The following is a 22,926-nucleotide window of genomic DNA, read 5'->3' on the forward strand; positions in this document are numbered from 1 at the left end:
TAAAAAGTACCAAATGGTATCAATTTTGGTACCAAAATGTACGAATTTTGAATAGATTATTAGTCATATATGTCCTAATGCCAAATTTCATACCTCTTATTCCATCTGTAAAAAAGTACCAAATGGTACCAGTTGCGGTACTAAACGTACGTTTTCTCCCGTTACCAGTACTATTTTTCCATTTCTTCTTTTCATCCTCATCTTAGTCACCAGATGTCTTTAAAGTCAATTTTAAAATTTCTACCTCCGTCCATCCGCCCTGTAAAAGTTCTCCCATTTCATACCTAAATGTAAAAATTTCCAAAAACAGGTCATTCAATGAAGGTTGCCATAGTGTACCTAAGTTAAAAAATTCAGAGCTCTAATTCAAATTATAAAGAAAGAACCAAATAGAACCAATTGCGGTACTAAATGTACTATTTCTCACACGATTTTCCAAAATTTGTTTCACCATATCTTTTTTTGAGACGCTCTTCAATTTAAGCCCAAAAACATAATTCTGGCCTTTCCGTTCGCAATGGGCAAATATGTACCATTTCGTACTTTTTGGTACTATTTAGTACCTTAATGTACTAATAACACCAAATCTAGCCTTATCCCGTGCCTATGGCCCAGGACCAATATTCATTAAAATTTAATGATTCCAGCTTTAGCGGTTTAGGCTTGGCGATGATCAGTCAGTCCGCATTCATTTAAATTTGATGATTCCAGCTTTAGCCGTTTGGGCTTGGCGATGAGCAGACAGTCAGCACGCGTCTCTTTTATATATATAGAGATAATCAAAAATATCCTAAAGTTTTTCAAATACCTTACTTACAGCAGTTACATTATCAACCAAACGCTTTCCAACACTACATGCAATCCAAGTAACCCTTCTCACAAAGCGAACAGCTGTTTTGCGTGATTCGCGCGTAAACTTTTTTGCATTCCATTCCATTTCATTTGACAAGCCAAAACAAACGGCAACAGCACATTTGACACTATTTTTTGTTTGTTGTGATAACGAAAAACATAGAAAAAGCGGAATGAAAGAAAACGTCACGGTACAAAAGCCAATGACAATCATATCGAAATAAACAACGGCTAAACACGAACAACAGACAACAATTGCAGGCGGCCGAGGCTAAAAGTGTTTTAACAATTCTCAAAGAAACAACAACACCAACGGAGCAAACAATATGGAAAACGTCAACTGAATCTACCTCTATTTGAAAATTCAAATGGAATTAATTTTTTGTATTGTATAAAGAAAACCCAAAACGTTTGAAAGAAAAAAACTAAAAACAAAAATTGTGTATCGAAGAAAATAAAAGTTAACAGCACTCTTAACTTGTGCCAAACAAAAATAGCGCTGCACCCTCCCCCGCCTAGCGTGAGGGCCATAGTGTTTGTGTGTGATTAAATGTGTGGACCAGACCAATGTCAATTTCAAGGAGAATCTCAAAGAGCAACGTATGGAAGTCTTTGGTGAATGCTTAAAGAAAATGTAACGTATATTCTTCTACAACTAGAGTTCTGTTAAAACCTCTTTTGGGGGAATTTGCTTTGTTGGAATCGTGGTTTTCCCACCTTACATTGTAGGAAATAGCCATTATTTACAGCTGCTTTACAATGTTTTGCCTTTGTGCATGGTTGTCATCATCAGTTAGACTACATATATATGTATGTAGGTGTTGCATGTGCGGTTTGTGTGTGTGTGTGTGTGCAGAGTGCGGCAAAATTAATTGATTGATTAGCGCGGGTGTAAGTCATTATTAGCAACTGTATATTTTCAATTAAGTTTATTGAGCTACATACACACATACATAATGTTGTAAGTATGTAAAAATATTGTTTTTTTTATATGAGACAATACACTGGGAAATGTATTGAATGTTTTGAGATGAAGCGATGTATGAAACATTATTGCGAGAAGAGCGGAGATGATTTATCAGCAATTACTGATTCACTGAACGTATACGCAATGTAAATAATTGGAAATTCACAACTCATACGCATAATCTTTAAAATAAGTTCACAGTTGCTGATTGGCATGAAATTGTGCAGCATGATGTTAATGACTTGTGTGTGTGTGTTTTTGTTTTAACAAATTATGAAGGAGGTCAGTATGACTTTCGTTAACATTACGGGACACATAGGACGATCTACTGTCGTTTTATACAGAATAGGTGCAGCAAGTGACAGCGTGTGTTGGGCATGCAGGTAAGATGATGCAACCTTGTACAGTGGGATGGGAAATCAAATTTGTGAAAATAAATCTGCCATTTGTGAACGTATAAAGATATCTTCACAAAATTGTATGTACAATATATGATTATAGCGGAGGTGCTATAAAGGCTATGTGCAAAGTTTCAGGGCCCTAGTTCAACAGGAGGCCCATTAGAAGGCCTTCAAAATTCGTCACCTCGGCCCTACAAAATATTGTTCGAGCTGCCAAAAGCGCATTTATGGTCCGTATGTGTAAAGTGCTCGACAACCATTATAAAAAAACATGTTTTTGTGGGCGCGATATCTTTACCAAGAAATTAGACTAACAATTTTTTTTTAAATTTTTGGCATAGACTGGTCTCTTAATTTGTTGTTTCTAAAGGAACTTCTTAACCGATTTCCATTGTGGGTATTTTGGATATTTTCGTCAAGAAAGTGGCCAACATTTATACTTATTGTATTGAGGATATATTCGTCTACAAAATAATAAAAAAACTAGTATAAAATCTTTATTGGTTTTGGTTTTATGATAATCTTGATTTGAATTTTGGTTTTTAAAAGTGTGTACATTTCCTACTCACTTTGTGTTTTATCTAAATAAACCAGCTAAAATGAAGTATATTGATTTCAGCATGGACATTTTTTTGTAAAGCGAAAATTAAATTTTTTAAAATATGGGCAAAAATTTGTTATCCAATGGGGCTCACATGTGCTATGTAGTGTTACATACGAACCATCGACATTTGTTTCAAGTGTGGTCTAGATCGACTCAAACTGACTTGCCTTCATTATACTTATTGCGTTCAGCAATGTAATCCCTCTCTAGTTTTTACACTGGGTAAGGTCACCCTCCTCGGGGATTGTGACCATGATCCCTTTCTTCTATTCCGTGGGGATAGCATTTGTATCCCAGCCCAGGTGATCGCTTGAGCTTTGGGGTGTGCAACAGTTCAACAGGTATATTGCCTGGGCCGGCAGATTTACCGTTTTTGAGTGAGATCGGAACGGCTTCAATTCTTTGTAGGTGCGTGGGGCTGTGGATATATCCCTGTGTGGGTTTTGGCGCACAGGGGGATTAAGAGGGTCGGAGCTTCCTTCTTCTGTTGCTGGTCCTTAAGGGCTGAAGAAACCGCGCCATTGATCCAATTGCTATTCCAATGTTGTTAATTCTGAAATTTCCTCATCTTTCCACGCATGTTTCCAATGTTAACTGCCTTTTCGGCTTGCATATTAAAATGTATTCCCTTATCTCTGCGAACTAGGCGATTGACCAGCGAGACGTAGGCGCGTTATTCAGTTCTGGCTGCGGTTTTTGTTACACTTGATTTTGCCTGTAGCAGAGCGTTGCGTAGACTTGTTTTATTTCCTCTATAGTTTCGTTGCTTTTAGTGGTTTTTGGGTTCGTCGAGCAATGCCCTTGATAGAGGTGGCCGTCTCCATACATGTTGCTGTTATGTCGACCCATGTATGGGTGTTATTTTGCAGCTTATCCGTAATGTTGTCTTGTATTCGCGCCCTGTTTCGGGGTCTTTTAGGTTTAAGAGGTTGAACCTTGTGCTTTTTGTTTGAGCCTTTTTCACGAAGGCTGGGCATAGACGTCGAGTGGTCACTAAGTGCATGTAGTCACTAACGATTTCGACTCCTCTTTAGTTTTTACATCCATCAGCGAACCCGTAAAGAGCATGCTGATAAGTACGTAGTCGATTCGATTACGGTTGTATCCATCTTATGATTCCCAAGTATGCAAATGCAAATTTGCCCATGAACATTCAATTAAGGAATTGGGGCAAACTTCTCACAAATCAGTGTGTGCCGTCCGATTCAATTTTAAGCTCAATGATAAGGTACATCCTTTTTATAACCGAGTCCGAACGGCGTGCCGCAGAGCGACACCTCTTTGGTGAGAAGTTTTTACATGGCAAAGTACCTCAGAAATGTTGCCAGCATTATCGACCGCTGAAAAATTTTCTGATATTGAGGCCAGGATTCGAACCCAGGCGTTCAGCGTCATAGGCGGACATGCTAACGTCTGCGCTATGGTGGCGTCCGATTTCCAAGTAGGTTAAATATATATTTATCCGCCCCATGCCACTATGGACATACACCCAAGCCAGTAATCGGCTTGTTGTGCGCTCTTATAACTATAAACTAACCTCCAAAAAACAAAATTTTTAGTTAGGAATTCCATGCTACTTACAAAATCCTTAATTGTTTTCAATACCACTCCCCTAAGTTGGTTCTTGTCTGGTATTGTGTCTCCACCTATGTGCCGGTATCATTTAGACGCGAAAGCCGATCAATGACAAAGGAAATGCTCCAACGTCTCATCATCTCCCCGCATGCCTTACACATGCTATCACATGTGTCCCGTTATGATACCAATAGCTATACTGACCTCCTTCTTACTTCCTTTCAGTAATAGCCTCATCTTCTCACGATCTGGATTCCCCATAGGATTTTCGCCGTCCTACCGACTGTTTCGCTGTTCCACAGTATTACCGTTTCGCTGTTCCACAATGTTGCATGCGCATTCGTCGCCCACTCCCTTAGCTCGGACTGCGTCGACCCTAAAGGCTTCGGTTAACCAAGTTTAATGACGGCAGTCCTCTGGCCTTCACCGCCAAATCGTCTGCCCTTTCATTTCCCCTTGCTCCAAGTATATTTGTGAATATTTTTATGGGGGAAGTTTGTGTCGGTTTCATCAATCAATCGGTCACCGTCGTCATTTCTGGTTTCGCCAAGTCCTTCGGGTGGAGCGTAGCATTGTACAATAGATATTTTGCGAAATTTTGAATTTAATCTTGCCGTTACGGTGCGTTCAGATCTAACATTGTATGATAGAAAAGCTCAATTTGCTTTCGGCGACGGTAAAAAACTTATCCCATTTATTCGGTGGATTTTATTGCCTGAAAAAATTAAGTGGTAGCCACCTTGAAGATCCATAGTTCCCGATTTCGGCCATCGTATTTCACATAAATCGAGGATGTCTAGGTTGTAGTTTGACATCTCGTTCTGGGAAAGGCTCGATGCTTCTGAGAGAGTTCTGACGTTCCGGGGGGTGGTTAGTTCCATTATTTCTTGTTGGTGTTTCTGTAATCGTGATTTTTAGATGGATGGCGGCTTGGGTTATCGCATCGATACCTAGTGCTCTATGCCGGGTTTTATTGATGGCCATTTCTTTTGGCTCATCCGCTGCCCACCCTATTGCACGAACCCATCGTGTTCGTATTCGTATCCGTGCAAGCGGCACATCCCCTGCTTGTGCTATCTTTTTGGTTGGCCTTGCATATTTTATTTCTGTGGTACTCGTCATATCTGACGAGCTTTTCCCAATCCACCACCTGGAAGGCGTCCGATGGGAGAAGTAACATGGAAACTCCGCACGGATGTGAAGGTATTTATTCGTCGATTTATTTTCTTTTAAATAATCCTCGTACCAAATGAGCTAATTATACAGGGTGGCTGATGAATATTGCTACAATGATGAATATTGCTACATTTTTTTTTCGGTGTATGGAATACATTTTTCTTTTATTCATGTTAAATTAAATTATTAAATTAATTATTAAATTATTATTAATTAAATTAATTAATTAATTAATTAAATTAATTATTAAATTATTATTATTAAATAGAAAAAAAGTTATTACATTTTTTTTTGGTAGCGGCTTTCATCAGCCACCCTGTATGTAATTTTTTTTGAGTTGTGGTGAATATATGCTCACACACGTGTTGTGTCAATTAGATTGTTTTGTGCCACACATTGTGTTTTTATACCCACCACTGTAGGACAGGGGGTACATTCATTTAGTCATTCCGTTTGCAACATATCGAAATATCAATTTCCAACCCTACAAAGTATGTATATCTCGGATCGTCGTAAAATTCTAAGACGATTTAAAGATGTCCGTGTGCCTGTCCGCCAGTCTGTTGTAATCACTCTACAGTCTTCAAAAATTGAGATATTGAGCTGAAATTTGACACAGATACGTATTTTTAATGCACGTTGGTTAAATTCTTGAACGGGCCAAATCGGACCATATTTGCATATAGCTGCTATATAGACCGATCTCCCTATAATGGGTATGCAGCCCATAAAAGCTTTATTTCGCTGAAATTTGAAACAGTGAGTCGTTTAAGGCTTTCTGACATTTGACCCAAATATGCTTCAGATCGGTCTATATTTAGATATAGCTGCCATATATACCGATCTTCCGATAAAGAGTCTGAAGCCCATAAAGGCTTTACTGATTACCCGATTTCGCTGAAATTTTAAACAGTGGGTTATTTTAAGCCTACCGATCTAAATATGGTTCAGATCTGATCTAAATATGGTTCAGATCGGACTATATTTAGATATAGCTGCCATATAGACCGATTTGCCGATTAAAGGCCTGAAGCCAATTTATATTTTAATTTTCCGATTAAGGGCCAGAAGCCCATAAAAGCTTTATTTTTTAACCGATTTCGCTGAAATTTGAAGCAATGAGTAGTTTTACGTCTACCAACATAGGATCCAAATATGCTTTAGATTGGACTATATTTAGATATAGCTCCCATATAGACCAATCTCTCGATAATAGGTCTGCAGCCCATTAAAGCTTTATTTTTTAACCGATTTCGATAAAATTTAAAACTGTTGGTAGTTTTACACCTCCCAATATAGGACCCAAATATGGTTCAGATCGGACTAGATTAAGATATAGCTGTCATGTAGACCGATCACCCGATAAAGGGTCTGAAGCCCATAAAAGCTTTTCTAATTACCCGATTGTGCTGAAATTTGAAACGGTGGGTTATTTTATGCCTCCCGACATATGATTTAAATATGGATTAAATTGGACTATATTTAGATATAGCTGTCATATAGACCGATCTCCCGATAAAGGGTCTGAAGCCCATAAAAGCTTTTTTTTAACCGATTTCGCTGAAATTTGAAACAGTGATTTTTTTACGCCTCCCAACATAGGACCCAAATATGGTTCAGATTGGACTATATTTAGATATAGCTGCCATATAAACCGATCTGCCGATAAAGGGTCTATAGCCCATAAGAGATTTATTTATTACCTGATTTCGCTGAAATTTGAAACAGTGGGTAGTTTTATGCCTCCCAACATAGGACCCAAATAGGGTTCAGATTGGATTATATTCAGATTGGATTATATTTAGATATAGCTGCCGATAAAGGGTTTGAAGCCCATAAGAGCTTTATTTTCTAACCGATTTCGCTGAAATTTGAAACATTGAGTTTTTTTACGCCTCCCAACATAGAACCCAAATATGGTTCAGATTGCACTATATTTAGATATAGCTGCCATATAGACGGATCCGCCGATAAAGGGTCTGAAGCCCATAAAAGCTCTATTTATTACCCGATTTCGCTAAAATTTGTCACAGTGGGTAGTTTTAGGTCTCCCGACATCCGCCCCAAATATGGTTTGAATCGGACTATAATTATATAAAGCTGCCATACAACCGATCTCCCGATAAAGGGTCTGAAGCGGATTGTCACGAAAGGGGATGGTGGGTATCCAAAGTTCGGTCCGGCCGAACTTAATGCCTTTTTAGTTGTTTTATTTAAATTGTTTCTCTTTGAACCGAATCGTATCACTCAATTTACTTAAATCGTTATAATAAAATAGTTCAAGTAATGACTAAATTGGTAATATCTATATGCAATTAAGAAGAAAAAAAAAAAACGCAACTTAGTGTGGGATATCACAGTGTTTGAACAAACACTAGCAAGCAATTGATAGCAGCAGATTAGATATTTCAACAATTTAATTATATGAAATTAAAATTAAGTTTTTATGTAACATGAATACCTATCAATTTTCCGAAATTTTTCATTTTTAATCGTTTATGTGTATTAATTAGCCCCAAAAACAGTAATGACCTCTCGTTAACCTTGACAAATCACAATTAAACTGAAACACAAATGATACATATATAAAATACACATATTTATATTCCATTCCATTGTATATTGTTAGGGTTTTTTGTTTCGTGTTGTCATTTCCATTATTGTATAACATATATAGATATGTATATAGTGTGTTGATTTTGAGAATTTCCTAATACTGTACAACTTTTATTGGTCATAGTCATTGTACAAACTTTTGTGGTCTTTTGTGAGTCAGTGCTGTTTAACAATGCTCCTGTAATATTGCAATAGAAAAGCTTATAAAACATTTTAATTTACTGAAAGATAGCTTTGTTTGCAAAGTTCTTCTTTATCAAAGTTTTCATTATATAAACCCAAAGAAGTGATTCGTATACATGTGTGTTTATAAAACAAAGCAAATGCTAAAGGTCTCCCAATGAGATATAAACGAAAAAGTTTAACCAAAATTTAGAAATATAAACTTGAAGATGAAAATATTATATATAGCAAAGATTTACAAGTATAGAAAATTAATAATATAAACGAGTAAAAATGCTCGAAGTCGGTCTGGGGCGAACTTTACATATCCATCACAATGTGCGGATGAAAGAGGGTGCTTTGGGCTCAAGAAGCTAAATCGGTATTTGGAGCTTCTAAGTGTCCCCATAAACATACAATTCAAAATAAAATTGCAGCCGAACTTCACACAGATTTCACCATGAATGAAAATTTGCCGAACCGATCGGCGTATGCATCCAGAGCACCGTCCCCGGCCTCAGCCCCCCAAATCCTTACTATCGAGTTGCGACAGAAGTTAAACTCATTCAGACCTTTTTTGACCCTTTCTTCGACGTTAATTCTTCAACTTAGTTTCTGGCCAAGAATCACGCCCAAATGTTTGGCCTACGAAGAGAACGGTAGCTCCACCATATCCAGGTCAGGTCCTTAAAAACACCCAGCTTCCTCTAGTAAAGACTTTCTGGGATTTAGGCTAAGACCGTTGGCCCTCGCTTCCTTGCAGCTCCCTAAACGAGGTCCGTAATAGTAGAGAGGCAGCAGCCACCCACCTTGATGACGACGTCCTGTGGTCACAATCTTCTTTATCGAGCCCTCGCGTTATTAAAAGCCCCTTCTATGTTCCAGAAGGCCGCCAAAGCGAAGTCGCCCACACCCAAATTTTCCTCGATATAGGCAACCACATCATGAGGGGCACTATCAACCGACCGACCCTTAGTGTACACATACTGATAGTCTTTCCAATACACAAGTCCATTATTCTCTCCAAAGTCTTCAAATTGAAGGATGAGTGGCTTTAGTAAAGTGTTTCTGAGATTTAAGCTAAGATCGTTGACCCTCGTCCTTCTGGACAGCTCCCTAACCGAGGTCCGTAATAGTAGAGAGGCAGCAGCCACCCACCTTGATGACGATGTCCTCTGGTCACAATCTTCTTAATCGAACCCTCGTGTTATTAAAAGCCACTTTTATGTCCAAGAAGACCGCCAAAGCGAAGTCACCCACACCCAAATTCCCCTCGATATAGGCAACCACATCAAGAGGGGGACTATCAGCCGACCGACCCTTAGAGTACACATACTGATAGCCGTATACCAGTGAAGGATCGAGACGGCCCCCAATACACAAGTCCATTATTCTCTCCAAAGTCTTCAAAATGAAGAACGATATAGGTAACCACATCATGAAGGGCACTATAAACCGACCAACCCTTAGTATACACATACTGATAGCAGTATACCACTCAAGGATCGAGACGGTCCCCAATACACAAGTCCATTATTCTCCCCAAAGTCTTCAAAATTAAGGATGAGTGGCTTATCGACCTGAAGAGTTTGGCAGAAAATGGCTCATTTTGCAGATTTCGGAATAAAACCCATCCTAACATCCTAAAACGCAGTCGGCACATAGTGCAGCTCCTAAAAATATCTCAAGGAGTCGTATGACAATTGGTACTGTCCTTTGCAGCATAGCAGGCAGTACGCCATACGGTCCCGTTGACTTGTAGTGTTCAAACGATTTCGTCGCCCAGACTCACTTTCCCTCCGTTATCATGTCCTCAACCAAGGACAGTGACTCGGCACTATGTGGTGTCATCCATGTTAAATGACCCACAGTTCACGTCCTAGCACCCAGGAAAGTGCGTAGCAGACTGATGGAGACCACCGTAGCGCAGAGGTTAGCTTGTCCGCCTATGACGCTGAACGTCTGGGTTCGAATGCTGGCGAGACCATCAAAAAAATTTTCAGCGATGGTTTTCCCCTACTAATGCCGGCAACATTTGTGAGATACTATGCCATGTAAAACTTTTCTCCAAAGAGGTGTCCCACTGCGGCACGCCGTTCGGACTCGGCTATAAAAAGGTGGCCCCTTATCATTGAGCTTCATAGGCTTTGGTTTAGGGGCAAAGAGGCAACATCAGTTTCGACATCAATATTTTCAATTCCTCCAACTGCATCTTCCAGTTCATTATTAGCCAGGGTGGCACCTTCTTCGGCGTCTTCTAGTTCACTCATTGTAAAACTTTCAGAGCCTTTATTGGAAATACGACAACGAATCATTGTATGATGTGCACAACCACAAACATCACAACGGCTTGTGGAAGTACAGTCTTTGAGTTTTTAAACGATGCTGTTCATAGGTTATGACACTTTTTGCATACCCTTTTTTACCAGATCGAGATTTTTGAATAAAATACCGTTTTTTACCGACGTTTTGTTATTCGTAGAATACAAAATGATCGTAATGTCAGAAATGCTAACTCTCACTGCACTTACCTGTTCAATTCCTCTTACTCTTTTTGTTTTGTACATACAATGGTGACTTCCAAATGGATTTTTGGCAATTGATGATTGGAGTTGATGTCCGTCTGAGCTTCTGGGATGCTTATGTTGTACAATATGCCAAACGATGAAGATGACCAATAGTAAGATGACTCAATTGCCGCAACAAACGATAGATTTTTTGCCTTTGGATGCAGGCAAAACCACAAATTGATGGACAATAGGCCTCCTGCCTATTGGTTGAAATCGCAGTTTCTAGGTTAGAAGTATAGGCGATTTTTATACAAAACACTGCAAAGTAAATTTAATTCTAAACTCCGCTAGGATTTTTCGAAGGACCATATGTTGGGTCTGGACGTAAACCAGACGGGTTATTTTTACCAAAGTAGAGTCCAATTGCAAAGGAAAACTGCAAATCGAATTCCAATTGAATTCAGAGCAATGCGTGGGCATTTATTGAAGCCTTAAACGTAACTTAAAGCTGATGTAACAAAAAGGGGTCTGCTACTTGCAGAGAGATCAAGCTTAACGAAAGATAGTGTGAGAGTAAAAGCTTTGATTTTGACAATTAATGAAAGGAGTTCTTATTAAGGATATTCGTTACCAAAATTCAATATAGAGAAAACAAATGAAAATAAATGAAAGTAAGAAGACATGAAATGATACTTAATCTAGTTGAACGGTGCATTATTCTTTACATTAAAAATCCTTTTAATATTTCTGCTTAATGACTGTTCTTCTACCTTTTCTTCCATATGTGTGTTTTGTATGAATAATAGACACCTCATAAAAAGGACAAAAAAGCCCCAAATAGACTTTTAATTTTCTCACATTTTGTCACTTGAAGTTTTTTTATGCATTCAAAGCATTTGATGCAGCTTTCAACAACAGAAATATCTACCCATCTTCACTACCTTTTTATTGCAAGCAGGGTTGAACACACGCAGGCATACTTTTTTGTGTCAAAGAAAACCCGATTTGTGTATACAAAGTTTAAGTGCCGTATTCATAAAGAAAATCTGTTGAATAAACCTTTATCAAATCTACCGGAGGTAATTGTTAAGTTCTAAACTAAGATTGCAAATACAAAAGCAAACTTTATAAGAGGTAATATAATAATAATAAAATAAAAAAATGGATGCCACCGTAGCGCAGAGCATGTCCGATGCACAGAGTCATGTGTACCGCAGAAGTAGAGCAATTGCCACAGAAAAAAAGTCTTTCCTCACACAAAAACACATGCATTGGGAAAAAGTACAGCTAATAGATAGGGTTGTCGAGCGTGGTTAATGTGGTATTTGTATCATAGATGTGTTTTCGCCATTAATACGATTCGAATACGACATACCAACTAACGGCCCTTGAAGCCATCTTCTAACCAAAGACGAAACGCGTCCCATAGTAGTTGGTGTGTGTTGGCTTTCCTTTTCCATTTACAATCTCCGATCATTGAGCTCGTCTCGAAAGAGAAAGAAACAAAAAAAGAACCATTTTCCACTCAGTACTTAAATGGCTGCATCAAATAAAAAATATTAAAAATTATTTGTTTTTAATAATTTTTATGACTTAAATGTTCTTTTGATTGTTCTTTACCATTAAAAATTATTTTTGATTCAAAATTTTAAATTTACGCTTTCTTAACTTAAAAAGCTGATTCCTTCATTAATTTTGTTCATAAGAACAGGCACTTTAGCACTAGCTGATGGACAACCTCTCACTAAAAGCGAAATTCTGACGTAATCTGTAGGCTCAGCTCAAATATTTTTGCTTACAATGAAAGCCGACAATATTATTGACGTTTCTTTACCATTTTTTCAAATATAAAGTCTTACATATTTTTAGTCATTTGATTTAAAAAAACTAAAGTAACGACTACTGGTACATGCCAAACTTAGGAGCACTTACCCTATACACCCATCCTTTGATGACGGGTATAACAGATATTTTCACACAAAAAAATGTGGTCATTTGAATTGGTACCACTTCACACCAGCTATACTGTAAAATAAATACATAAAATGAACAATAAGTCGATTATAAATTGTGCCATCTTGAGGTTCAAGAAAACAAAATGCGCGATGGGTTTATATGGGAGCCATATATAATATAATATATACATGATCCGATTTTATTAAACTTGAAGTGGATATCGGACGGACATCCCGAGTAATGTTTAATTTAAATGTATCATGTGATTTATAGGTTGTGTAAACATAAAATTCTGTAAGGCTTATTAATCGGTTTCGTATTTCTGAGCCGGTTATATTATACATTAGCTTATGCATTTCTTATTTTCCTCAAAAGTGGATGCATTCCAGAAACCATTATGATGATGCGCATGCCGGCATTCATTCCATTCGCCACCGCACATGGAAACAAATCAGCCAAATGTTATGATAAAAAAATGCATTTTGTAACACTTTAAACAATATGCAATTGAAAAATACAAAAACAAACACACTTACATGCACACAAAGAAAGCAATAAAAAAACACAATGCAAAAACATTCAAAATAAATGAATGCCAGCCCCAAAAGAAAAGAAACAACAAACGAACAACACCAACCCATTACAATGTGACGTTGATCATCTAGTGGATTTTTTCTAATGAATGAAGGCGGCACACACACACACACCCATACGCACGCCACATATGGAGAGCACTCACCACACAACAAGTGTTAGTCAGTCGTTGCATTTTCCTAGCTCATCTGCTTTCGGGTGTGAGCCCAAGATTGCCCGCGAACCTCAAACCAAAGTCAAACACACCGCCATTGTTGCTGTTGTTGATTTCTTTTCGCTCTTTACGTCGGCAGAAGCAGCATCGGAATTAATGGTACTAACTTGCCGCCATAAATGGGTAACCAACGAGTAGTCAACAACAACAACAACAATATAAATAACGCCATCAAATTCAACACCGGCATTGTGCCACAATCACCGCATCTAAATCGCAATCAGTTCAGTTTCATCGCAATTTCTAGATACATTTTTAACATTTTGTCTTCATCCACGCTCTGTGTGGTGTGGTGTGTAGTACTCTGTCTGTTCATATCCCTCCTATTTTTTTCTGATAACAAAACAAAAGAAACGATACCATAGTGGGGTCAGCAGCGCATTGTCGAGGTGTGTTAAAGAAGTTTGAGTAACTAGAAGTGAAATATATAGATATTGGAAGTCAAGAAAAGAAACCTTGAGGTAAAAATATTAATTAACAAAAAAATATACATATGTATACTTAAAAAATTGTAATTACATTGTTACGAGGTTTGTTATTTATTTGGAGACCTGCAATGAGGAACATACTTACTAAGGTGGGTCAATTTGTAGCGGTTGATAAAATCGTAATCTATTATAAATTCTATTACACCATTTATACGGCACATCATGATCCAACCCATCGTGTGCTTTTCTCAAAAACGGTACATCGATTATTTCTATTCTTTGATTTTTTTTTTGCCATATCTTTCTTCTTCTTTTATACACACCATCGACGGATGGCGGTATATTGATTTTGTCATTCCATTTGCAACTCATCGAAATATCCATTTCCGACCCTATAAAGTATATAAAGGGTGATTTTTTTGAGGTTAGGATTTTCATGCATTAGTATTTGACAGATCACGTGGGATTTCAGACATGGTGTCAAAGAGAAAGATGCTCAGTATGCTTTGACATTTCATCATGAATAGACTTACTAACGAGCAACGCTTGCAAATCATTGAATTTTATTACCAAAATCAGTGTTCGGTTCGAAATGTGTTCATTCACCGTAACGTTGCGTCCAACAGCATCTTTGAAAAAATACGGTCCAATGATTCCACCAGCGTACAAACCACACCAAACAGTGCATTTTTCGGGATGCATGGGCAGTTCTTGAACGGCTTCTGGTTGCTCTTCACTCCAAATGCGGCAATTTTGCTTATTTACGTAGCCATTCAACCAGAAATGAGCCTCATCGCTGAACAAAATTTGTCAAAATTTGAACACATTTCGAACCGAACACTGATTTTGGTAATAAAATTCAATGATTTGCAAGCGTTGCTCGTTAGTAAGTCTATTCATGATGAAATGTCAAAGCATACTGAGCATCTTTCTCTTTGACACCATGTCTGAAATCCCACGTGATCTGTCAAATACTAATGCATGAAAATCCTAACCTCAAAAAAATCACCCTTTATATTCTCCATCAGCGTAAAAATCTAAGACGATCTAGCCATGTCCGCCCGTCTGTCCGTCCGTCTGTCTGTTGAAATCACGCAGCAGTCTTTAAAAATAGAACTATTGAGCTGAAACTTTGCACAGATTCTTTTTTTGTTCATAAGAAGGTTAAGTTCGAAGATGGGCTATATCGGACTATATCTTAATATAGCTCCCATATGGACCGATCCGCCGAATTAGGGTCTTAGGCCAATAAAAGCCACATTTATTATCCGATTTTGCCAACATTTGGGACTGTGAGTTGTGTTAGGCCTCTTGACATCTTTTTGCAATTTGGCCAGAGCGGTTCAGATTTGGATATAGTTGCCATATAGACCGATCTCTCGATATAATGTTTTGGGCTCTTAAAAGGCGGATTTATTGTCCGATTTCGCTGAAATTTGGGAAAGGGAGTTGTGTTAGGGCCCTCGACATCTTTCTGCAATATGGCACAGATCAATCTAGATTTAGATATAGCTGCCATATAGACCAATCTCTCGATTTAAGGTCTTGGGCTGATAAAGGCCCTTCAAAATTTTTTTTTAATTCGGCCCAGATCGGTCCAGATTTGGATATAGCTGCCATATAAACCGATCTCTCGATATAATGTTTTGGGCTCCTAAAAGGCGCATTTATTGTCCGATTTCGCCGAAATTTGGCACAGTGAGTTCCGTTAGGCTCTTCAACAACTTTCTGCAATTTGGCCCAGATCGGTCCAGATTTGGATATAGCTGCCGATATAGACCGATCTCTCGATTTAAGGTTTTGGACCAATAAAAGTAGCATTTACTGTCCCATTTGGCCGAAATTTGGGACAGGGAGTTGTGTTAGACCCTTTAACAGCCCTCTTTAATTTGTCGCAGATTGGTTCTAAATTGGATATAGCTGCCGATCTCTCGATTTAAAGTCTTGGCCCCATTTATAATCCGATTTCGCTGAAATTTTACTCACTGACTTATGTTAGGCTTTTCGACATCCTTGTCGTATAAGGTTCAGATTTTTTGTTCTAGAAAATTGAACAATAACTTGTATTTATTAGACCTCTCAATACCCGTGTCGAATTTGGTCCAAATCGGTAAAGCTGCTATGGGGGCATAAATTATGCATTTTCATCGCCGGATTATGACGAAAGGTGGTTTACACATATATCTCCGAGGTGATGGGTATCCAAAGTTCGGCCCGGCCGATCTTAACTCCTTTTAACTTGTTTGACTTTCAATATCTGACATGTATAATGATAAACGGTAACTGATAGACGCCAATAATCGAAAAAATCAAATGATTTTGATTACAATGACCAAGCATCATGATATGCCATGGAAATTTCTCATAAGAAGTCTTGCCCTACAAATCATGGGTATAAAATCGAGCTTTCGGAACGAACGTAACAGTAAAACCCAATTTTACTGTTACGTACCGGAAGTTATATTTTGTTTTTAGACCCATTGTTTCTTGGGAAAAACTTCATAGAATTTGTTGTAGATTACTATTTTGACAATATGTTAGCGTTGTTAGCGTGAGACCTTTAGTGGTTGAGCCTTGGATTATTGGTAGGATATGGCAGTCGGTTTAAAGTGCGAATAAGAGGAAATGAAAGTTTGGAGAGTCTGGCAGTAAAGAGTGATCTGAGTTGGTTACATGGGATAGCTCAGGTATCCTGTACGGGAAGTCAGACCCACAAATTCTGACCAGACTAGGCAAATACTGAGGGAAATTAAAAAGGTTATCAGTTCTGCCTTTAGCAACTATACGGGACAGATGTTCTGGATATAATTACAATACATCGTTGTCCTGGATAGCTATCTTAAACATGCGATTTTGGGGTTGGGGCGGCCCCCAGTTACTTGAACCCAATTTTTTATACGAAATTCGTACTCTACTCCTGAATACCTTTCATTTGAGTCCAATATTGTCCCGATCGGTCAACTTTTATTTTTGGGTAGTACTTTTGGGGAAAGGGGGAGGGTCCGATATCAAAAAATGACATAGCCTATGTTTCCTTTCAGACCAACACACACAATCAGTGGAAATTTCAAGGTAATCGGTCCAGCCGTTTTGAGTCTATACGGAACAAACAAATAAACCGACAAACAACCAAACAAACCCAAATTCATGTTTATATAAGAATGATTTAGCTTTTTTGGTATTAATACTACCTGTTATCAAAAGTTAGGACAATAACTTTCTGTACGACCCTCGTTTTACAAAAAGCAATTGTCATTTGCATATAGAGTTGCTGACTAACTGGCTGCCTGCATTCGTATACGAATGCACCTCAACGAAACTCTCGGGGCAATCGTAAACATAGTGTGTTTTTTTTATTTTTTTAGTTTATTTCCTTTGCTTCATTCCGAGTGCATAGGCGCGTGCACACACTTCATTAGAAAGTTTTGCTCTTCCCAGTGAGTTTTGAATGAACATTTAAAAGTAACGTTCTTTTCCGTTTGCTTTCTTAGTTTTCAAACGGTTAGCACCACAAGCAGACAATCAACAAAAGCTCCAGTTGCTGGACGGCGGCAGTAGCAAGCAAAACCCAACCAAACCAAACCCAAAAGCCACAACGCACAACAAACCAAGTACCATATAAACAACAACATCAACAATAAAGGCAGCAACTACTACGACGTAGCCATTAAAATGAAAACGAATAAAGTGGTGATTTTACGCCATGGCGAGAGTGAATTCAATAAATCGAATCTATTTTGCGGTTGGCATGATGCTCCACTAACAGAGAAAGGTGAGTTACATTGCTTTGATATGTGTTGACCTAATGAAGGCATTTTTATTTACTCTCGCATCTCAGAGGGAGGGATTCCTACTGAGCGAACGATCATTTGCATAACTACAAATAGTGTGAGCGATTTGTTTCAAAAGAGAGCTTACTGTCGAAATTTGAACTTTTTGATGAAAAGCTGCAATTAATTTTAAAAACGTACAACTTTCATTTAAATTGACCTAGTTGTATGATAAATCGTACAGTGTATAACCCCTTACTTGGTTATGGATGATCAAAAAATGCAATGATCTTTGTTTTGTTTTTTTCTTTTCTTTTATTTTAGGCCTTGAGGATGCTTCAAAAATTGCCGTAGCTGGTCTACGCGAACATCAGATGCAATTCGACATCATCTACACCTCATTGCTGCAACGAGCCCACCAAACCTTGGACATTATCAGGGAACAAATGAAATATAACGATGTGCCTGTGGTCTATGATTGGCGCCTCAATGAGCGTCATTATGGAAATTTGACGGGCTTTAATAAACGACAAATGGCCAATAAATATGGAGAAGAAAAGGTATGTTGGAATTTAAATTGAAAATACTTTGAGTTGAGTTGTTTGCATTATTTAGGTCAGGACAAGCGACTGGCAACCTTGGTTGCTAGCCGATTCACTCGGAGACCTTTGGTCCAATGTGTTCGTAGATTAGAAAAAGAAGAGTGAAAAAGTGCAAAAAAAAGAAACCAACGCCAATTAACTATACAAGAAAATGTAACTCTCGCCGGCGAGAGTCAGCCAATTCAGGTCTCTACAGAACTCCAGAATTACAAGAGGACTAAAGGCCAAAACAGATTGTCGGCGTTGAGTTTTGTTTTTGAGCGTTGCGTTGAAAAATGCAACTCTGCAAACAAATAGCAGAAAAGCAACGCGCAATAGTTAAACATTTTTTTTGTGCCTTTGGCGCCTAAAAGCGCTACTTTACCTATGGCAAGATAGAATAACGCTCGATTTCAGGCGTCAAAGTTGAAAATTCTTTAACTTTTGTGTGTTGCTTTTGTGGGATTTGGTTGCAGAGATGCACTTTTCAACGCAACGATTAAAAACAAAGCTCAACGCGCTCATTCTGTGATGGCCTTAAGTGCCTTCAGGGAATCCAGGCAAGGAAAAAGGTGTTCCCCCATTACACTGTGTCTTCTCCTCGCAATTGCGGAGCTGTGACACAAAAGGTGCTCCACCGTCTTGAACTCATCTTCGCCATAGCAGATCTTGCAGACCTCTTCCTCTACCTGCGTGAAGTGCGACGTAAAAGACTTGATGTATCAATGACCAGTCATTGTCCTCAGCCCAGTATTAGAATAATCGCGAATAACTCGACCACCGTGTCTTTGCTACCTGGCAACCTACAGCGCCAGACCATGCCTCGCTCGCGGGGACCATGTGAAAGTTGCCCTCCCCACCAAGAATCTCGCACAATGTAGCGCACACTGATTCCGTAGCGCGATCTTAAGCAATTAGTGATCCATACCAGCTCGTCGGCAGCTTCGTTCCCCGTCACACCTTGATAGCCCGGGACTCAGCAGAGCCGACTGCACATTCTATGGTTCGAAGAAGCTCTGCATCTTCTAATCAGTTTCAACCTCACATGGCCCTACGACAGAGCCCTCAACGCTGCTTAACTGCCCACGTATATCATTACAGACTGATCGGCTCGCGGCACGCGCATCAACTACGCGTTTGAGCCTTCAGGTCCGCGTCCAAACATATAACACTTCTTGATTCAATGAAGACTCCAACCCTGGTGCTCCTATCCATCCGTGTATACAGAGAGTCTCGGGAAGTGCGAGGCCCCTTTTCGGGAAAAACGTCAACAAGCAAGGAGTCCACTGGTATACAATCAGTCAAGCCGCTAATAGCATGGCACCACGCCTCATTTCTATCACCAAGCAGAACAAAGTTCGATAGCACCATGAGCTAGACTCTCAGGGCTTTGGCGATTCTCGTTGATACACATCTAACATACAGGTCTTAAGCCATACCAGACAGGGTTACTTAATCAAATTCTTAAGAAGTTATGTCGGGGTTTCCATGGGGGGCTATTTCTATCTTCGACGCCGTTGTCGGATACTAGCAAAATGCAAATTTTGGCCATGAACATTCCACTAAGGAACAGGGGCAAACTTCTCACATATCAATGAGTGCAGTCCGATTCAAGTTTAAGCTCAATGATAAGTGGCCTCCTTTTTATAGCCGAGTCCGAACGGCGTGCCGCACCTCTTTGGAGAAAAGTTTTACATGGCATAGTACCTCTAAAATATTGCCAGCATTAGGAGGGGAAAACCTCCGCTGAAAATTTTTTTCTGATGGTCTTGCCAGGATTCGAACTCAGATTTCTTTCTTTGTCTCTACAGGAGAATATGCCGGTACCAAAACCACCGCGTTGATGTTTGATTCTTTGGAAAATTTTTCGGACTTCATTCTGACTTCTGTACATCTTCATTTGCTCTAACTCACGTCCATTTATTTTTTGTTTCTGCGGAATAGACGTTCCTCCTCTCTCCTTTTCTACAGATACCTCTCCCTCATCTAGTACGTTACTACAGTTTACAGGGTTGCTCGGTATGCAGCATTCTTGACTTCAATAACATTTCGATGGGAAGTCTTCTGGTACCAAAAAAACTAACTAACAGTAAATGGATAGTAAGTGTTTGAGATTTCACATAATGCTTAGTGCCATGACATAATTACCAGGTAGTGTACCGTAAACAATTGAGTACAATTTTTTCTCGCGAAGTGCACTATCAGTGAACGAGTTTCGGTTGTGTGTGAGAATTATAGTTAAGAACCTTAACTCACATAAACAACGAAAAATGGAGCGAACTAGTAACATACTCAAAATCAGAGTTGCTCTAATCACTGATTGTGACAGTTAGTGCACGCAATATTTGGTTGTTGTATGAATATATCTTGCTTAGTGCAATGGTCCTAAGGACAGTATGCACCTCAAACGAAATATTCGTTGTAATGACAAATGCATTGACATATCCTAAGCGAAATTTTCGGTTTGCTTTGTGTTACAGGGTGACATTTAAAGCATTGGTTATATATATATATTTTTTTGTTTCATTGCAAGAAAACTTTTGCTTTGCTCAGTTTTTGCACAAAGTCATGGATTTATTTTTTCGAAATAATGCTTAATTTTGATTTGATTAGCCGGTCAGATGGACGGATATGTATGACGATGGGGCTTGATGTTAATGATGTAACCTGTCATCGAAATCTGTGTTCCGATGTGACTCAAAAATTGGCAATTTCTTTTAACTGCTTTCTAAGTATTCTTCTAAGTATTCTGGTGATTCGATTCGATTTCGTTTTTTCTCTTTTAAGGTACAAATCTGGCGTCGCTCTTTTGATGTTCTACCACCAGCTATAACCCCAGAAAATCCCTATTATGCCAAAATTCGCAACAATCCTAAGTTCAAAGAAATACCAAATGACAAATTTCCCGATACTGAATCCCTAAAGACTTTAATGCTGCGAGCCATACCTCTGTGGGAACAGGAAATAATGCCCAAAGTTCTAAAAGGCCAAAGGGTGTTGGTGGTGGCCCATGGCACCGTGGTGCGAGCACTGATCAAATACATCGAAGGTATTCAAAAAATTGTTTAGTATTGACCAAATCGTTTGATTTTACTGAGGCTTTTAAAAATCTAATTTTTTTTTATCTCTTTCGCAGACATATCCGATGAAGATATTATGGGGGTCAACATACCAAATAGTGTGCCCTGTGTCTTTGAATACGATTTGGCTAGTGGCCAACGCCATGGCAAAGTCCAATATTTAGCCGATGCAGATTATGTAAAGAAGGAAACCGATAAGGTGGCTGCGATAGGAAATTAAATTGTTCGATGACTGATTTTTTTCTTTAACTTAATTTTTTTGTGGTTATTATTTTACAAAAAGAAATATACAAATTTAAATATTTACATACACAAATATAAACGTGTTTTTAGACCATATTTGTTTAAGAATATAAAAAAATATTTTTTGAAAACACTGGTTAAAACAGCATACACACGTTTCGTGTTTTGTGGCACTGTCATACATCTTAAGTTTGGTCTATAATTTAACAATGAATCGTCTTACAAACGAACAACATTTTATTATCAAAACGCGTGCTTTGTTAAGAAAGTTCATCACGCGCATCTGTGTGTTCAGCGCCGAAGCTCATTTTTGGCTCAATGGGTATGTATATAAGCAGAATTATCGATTTTGGAGTGAAGATCATGCAGAATCATTGTAAAAGCTACCAATGCATCCAGAAAAAGTCATAGTTAGGTGTGGTTTATGGACTGGTGGCATCATTGGACCGTACTTCTTCAAAGATTGGGCGAATCGTAACGTAACTGTGAATAATGAGCGCTACCGTGAGATGATATCTAACTTTTTTTGCCCAAAATGCAAGAGCTTGACTTTCATGACACTTGGTTTCAACAAGACGGTGCCACATGTCGAGCCGAGTTCGTTGACCGCCTAGATCGTGCGATTTGTTTGATTGATGCATTTATTCGCGCGATACCGGCCGAAATGTTGGAAAGAGGAAATTGGACTAAGCGAATGAACCATTTGAGGCGCAGTCACGGTCAACATTTGCATGAAATAATCTTCAAGCATTAAATTATATGGGCCGTACTATAGATTCAAATAAAGATTTCAGGCTTTTTTTTCAGAATTTTATGTGTTTTTGTTTGGAATAACTTTCCTATAGCTTTTAAAAAATCACCTTTTGTATGAGAGTAGCAGGTTCCTGTGCTTTGCTACACCCCAAAAGTGGCCTTTAATAACTAAATACAGTCGAAGCCGGATAAGTGAAACGCTAAAAGCGTTGAGCTTTGTTTCTGAGCATTGCGTTGAAAAGTGCAACTCTGCAAACAAATCGCACAAACACAACGCTAAAAAGTTAAACAATTTTCAACATTGATGCCTTAAAAACACTACACTACAGAATGACGCTCGCTTTCAAGGGTAAGTATTGAACATTTTTTAACTTTTCCGCAGTGCTTTTGTGGGATTTGTTTGCAGAGTGGAGTTTTTGCAACGCCATGCTCAAAAACAAAGCG

General features: G+C 38.6%; 1 protein-coding gene across 4 annotated transcripts; it reads left to right on the forward strand.

The window, feature by feature from the left end:
• Positions 1-965: 965 nt before the first annotated feature.
• Positions 966-21,802, forward strand: LOC106081867 (2,3-bisphosphoglycerate-dependent phosphoglycerate mutase). Of its 4 annotated transcripts, none has more exons than XM_013244111.2 (5): positions 966-1,486; positions 17,547-17,827; positions 18,150-18,385; positions 21,194-21,455; positions 21,543-21,802. In XM_013244111.2, exons 2-5 carry the CDS (start codon positions 17,728-17,730, stop codon positions 21,704-21,706), a joined length of 762 nt encoding a protein of 253 aa, XP_013099565.2. In that variant the 5' UTR covers positions 966-1,486; positions 17,547-17,727; the 3' UTR covers positions 21,707-21,802. The 4 variants fall into 4 exon arrangements, with proteins under 4 accessions (XP_013099565.2, XP_013099566.2, XP_059219498.1 ...); XM_013244112.2 differs by lacking the exon at positions 966-1,486 and adding an exon at positions 13,842-14,088; XM_059363515.1 differs by lacking the exon at positions 966-1,486 and adding an exon at positions 14,181-14,204.
• Positions 21,803-22,926: the final 1,124 nt, after the last annotated feature.

This window comes from Stomoxys calcitrans, chromosome 2 (genome assembly GCF_963082655.1).
Source record: "Stomoxys calcitrans chromosome 2, idStoCalc2.1, whole genome shotgun sequence".
Lineage (NCBI taxonomy): Eukaryota > Metazoa > Arthropoda > Insecta > Diptera > Muscidae > Stomoxys > Stomoxys calcitrans.

What these genes read in the sequence shown, in the direction of transcription:
- LOC106081867 (XM_013244111.2), top strand. Translation starts at nt 17,728, where the DNA reads ATGAAAACGAATAAAGTGGTGATTTTACGCCATGGCGAGAGTGAATTC. An exon ending in TGCTCCACTAACAGAGAAAG is followed by an intron (nt 17,828 to 18,149) that starts GTGAGTTACATT and finishes CTTTTATTTTAG; the next exon opens with GCCTTGAGGATGCTTCAAAA. An exon ending in ATAAATATGGAGAAGAAAAG is followed by an intron (nt 18,386 to 21,193) that starts GTATGTTGGAAT and finishes TTCTCTTTTAAG; the next exon opens with GTACAAATCTGGCGTCGCTC.